Source organism: Sinocyclocheilus rhinocerous, unplaced genomic scaffold (assembly GCF_001515625.1).
Source record: "Sinocyclocheilus rhinocerous isolate Xijiao unplaced genomic scaffold, SAMN03320098_v1.1 scaffold2764, whole genome shotgun sequence".
NCBI classification, from domain to species: Eukaryota; Metazoa; Chordata; class Actinopteri; order Cypriniformes; family Cyprinidae; genus Sinocyclocheilus; species Sinocyclocheilus rhinocerous.
This window is the reverse complement of record NW_015650694.1, coordinates 72,646-75,289: the sequence shown is the minus strand read 5'-3', so window position 1 is coordinate 75,289 and position 2,644 is coordinate 72,646. Positions and strand designations below refer to the sequence as shown.

The 2,644-nt window shown below is 36.2% G+C and overlaps 1 protein-coding gene across 1 annotated transcript in view; it reads right to left on the bottom strand.

The window, feature by feature from the left end:
- plcb4b (phospholipase C, beta 4b) overlaps positions 1-2,644 on the bottom strand; it is a 51,762-nt gene that overhangs the window by 6,919 nt on the left and 42,199 nt on the right. Inside the window, 1 exon segment of the mRNA XM_016517361.1 lies at positions 2,215-2,390. Within this exon segment, the coding sequence (XP_016372847.1) occupies positions 2,215-2,390 (176 nt within the window).

Sequence of the window (2,644 nt, the reverse complement as noted above, 5' to 3'; positions counted from 1 at the left end):
ATGATAGTGATTATAGTGATAATAGTGATTGTAGTGATGACTGATTAGTGATGGTAATGATGATAGTGATTGGTAGTGATGATAGTGACGATTGTGTCTGTAGTGATTATAGTGATGGTAATGATGATAGTGATTGGTAGTGATGATAGTGACGATTGTGTCTGTAGTGATTATAGTGATGGTAATGATGATAGTGATTGGTAGTGATGATAGTGACGATTGTGTCTGTAGTGATTATAGTGATGGTAATGATGATAGTGATGGTAGTGATTATAGTGATGGTAAAGATGATACTGATTATAATGATAACAGTGATTGTAGTGATGACTGATTATTGATGGTAGTGATGGTGATGATAGTGCTAGTAGTGATGGCAATGATGATAGTGATGGTAGTGACGATAGTTTTAGTAGTGATGGTAATGATGATAGTGATGGTAGTGATTATAGTGATGGTAAAGATGATACTGATTATAATGATAACAGTGATTGTAGTGATGACTGATTATTGATGGTAGTGATGGTGATGATAGTGCTAGTAGTGATGGCAATGATGATAGTGATGGTAGTGACGATAGTTTTAGTAGTGATGATAGTGATAATAGTGTTGGTAGTGATTATAGTGATGATAGTGATGACAGTAATTGTAGTGATGACTGATTAGTGATGATAGTGTTAGTAGTGATGGTAATGATGATAGTGATTATAGTGATAATAGTGACGATAGTGATTGTAGTGATGACTGATTAGTGATGATAGTGTTAGTAGTGATGGTAATGATGATAGTGATTATAGTGATAATAGTAATGATAGTAATTGTAGTGATGACAGTGTTTAGTGATGGTAGTGATGGTGATGATAGTGCTAGTAGTGATGGCAATGATGATAGTGATGGTAGTGACGATAGTTTTAGTAGTGATGGTAATGATGATAGTGATGGTAGTGATTATAGTGATGGTAAAGATGATACTGATTATAATGATAACAGTGATTGTAGTGATGACTGATTAGTGATGGTAATGATGATAGTGATTGGTAGTGATGATAGTGACGATTGTGTCTGTAGTGATTATAGTGATGGTAATGATGATAGTGATTGGTAGTGATGATAGTGACGATTGTGTCTGTAGTGATTATAGTGATGGTAATGATGATAGTGATGGTAGTGATTATAGTGATGGTAAAGATGATACTGATTATAATGATAACAGTGATTGTAGTGATGACTGATTAGTGATGGTAATGATGATAGTGATTGGTAGTGATGATAGTGACGATTGTGTCTGTAGTGATTATAGTGATGGTAATGATGATAGTGATTGGTAGTGATGATAGTGACGATTGTGTCTGTAGTGATTATAGTGATGGTAATGATGATAGTGATTATAGTGATAATAGTAATGATAGTAATTGTAGTGATGACAGTGTTTAGTGATGGTAGTGATGGTGATGATAGTGTTAGTAGTGATGGTAATGATGATGATAGTATTAGTAGTGATGATAGTGATAATAGTGTTGGTAGTGATTATAGTGATGATAGTGATGACAGTAATTGTAGTGATGACTGATTAGTGATGGTAGTGATGGTGATGATAGTGTTAGTAGTGATGGTAATGATGATAGTGATTATAGTGATAATAGTAATGATAGTAATTGTAGTGATGACAGTGTTTAGTGATGGTAGTGATGGTGATGATAGTGCTAGTAGTGATGGCAATGATGATAGTGATGGTAGTGACGATAGTTTTAGTAGTGATGATAGTGATAATAGTGTTGGTAGTGATTGTAGTGATGACTGATTAGTGATGATAGTGTTAGTAGTGATGGTAATGATGATAGTGATTATAGTGATAATAGTAATGATAGTAATTGTAGTGATGACAGTGTTTAGTGATGGTAGTGATGGTGCTAGTAGTGATGGTAATGATGGTAGTGATGGTGATGATAGTGCTAGTAGTGATGGCAATGATGATAGTGATGGTAGTGACGATAGTTTTAGTAGTGATGGTAATGATGATAGTGATGGTAGTGATTATAGTGATGGTAAAGATGATACTGATTATAATGATAACAGTGATTGTAGTGATGACTGATTATTGATGGTAGTGATGGTGATGATAGTGTTAATAGTGATGGTAGTGATGATAGTGATGGTGATGATAGTGTTGGTAGCTGAGCGTGCAGTGAACGCGTGTGTGTCGGTCGTGTCTCTCACCGCTCGTGGATGAGCTTGAGCTGCAGTGTTTGCTGCTCCTGAACGCTGGCCAGCAGCTTCCTGAGGAGCTCACACTGCTGCGTCACATGAGCGTCCTTCATTTCTTGTTCCTCTGTGCTGTGACAGTTGATCATCTCTGACCACTCTTTAGTGTGCTGTGCCACAGTGTCCTTCACCTGAGAGGAAGAAGCACCAACACGACTGACACGCGTCACCAAACACAGCCGAACATTTGCTGACAAACTCTATTATGAATAAAAAACATTTAAACACAGACGGCTGGGGTTTCCATCAGAACATCAGCTATCAATCATGAGCTTAGATGTCTTCAGTAAGATCTAAAGCACAGGATCTAGACTGACGCATAACTAGAAATATCTAGAACATTTGATTAATTGCCATTGAAATATAATAAACTTGAAAATTCAAT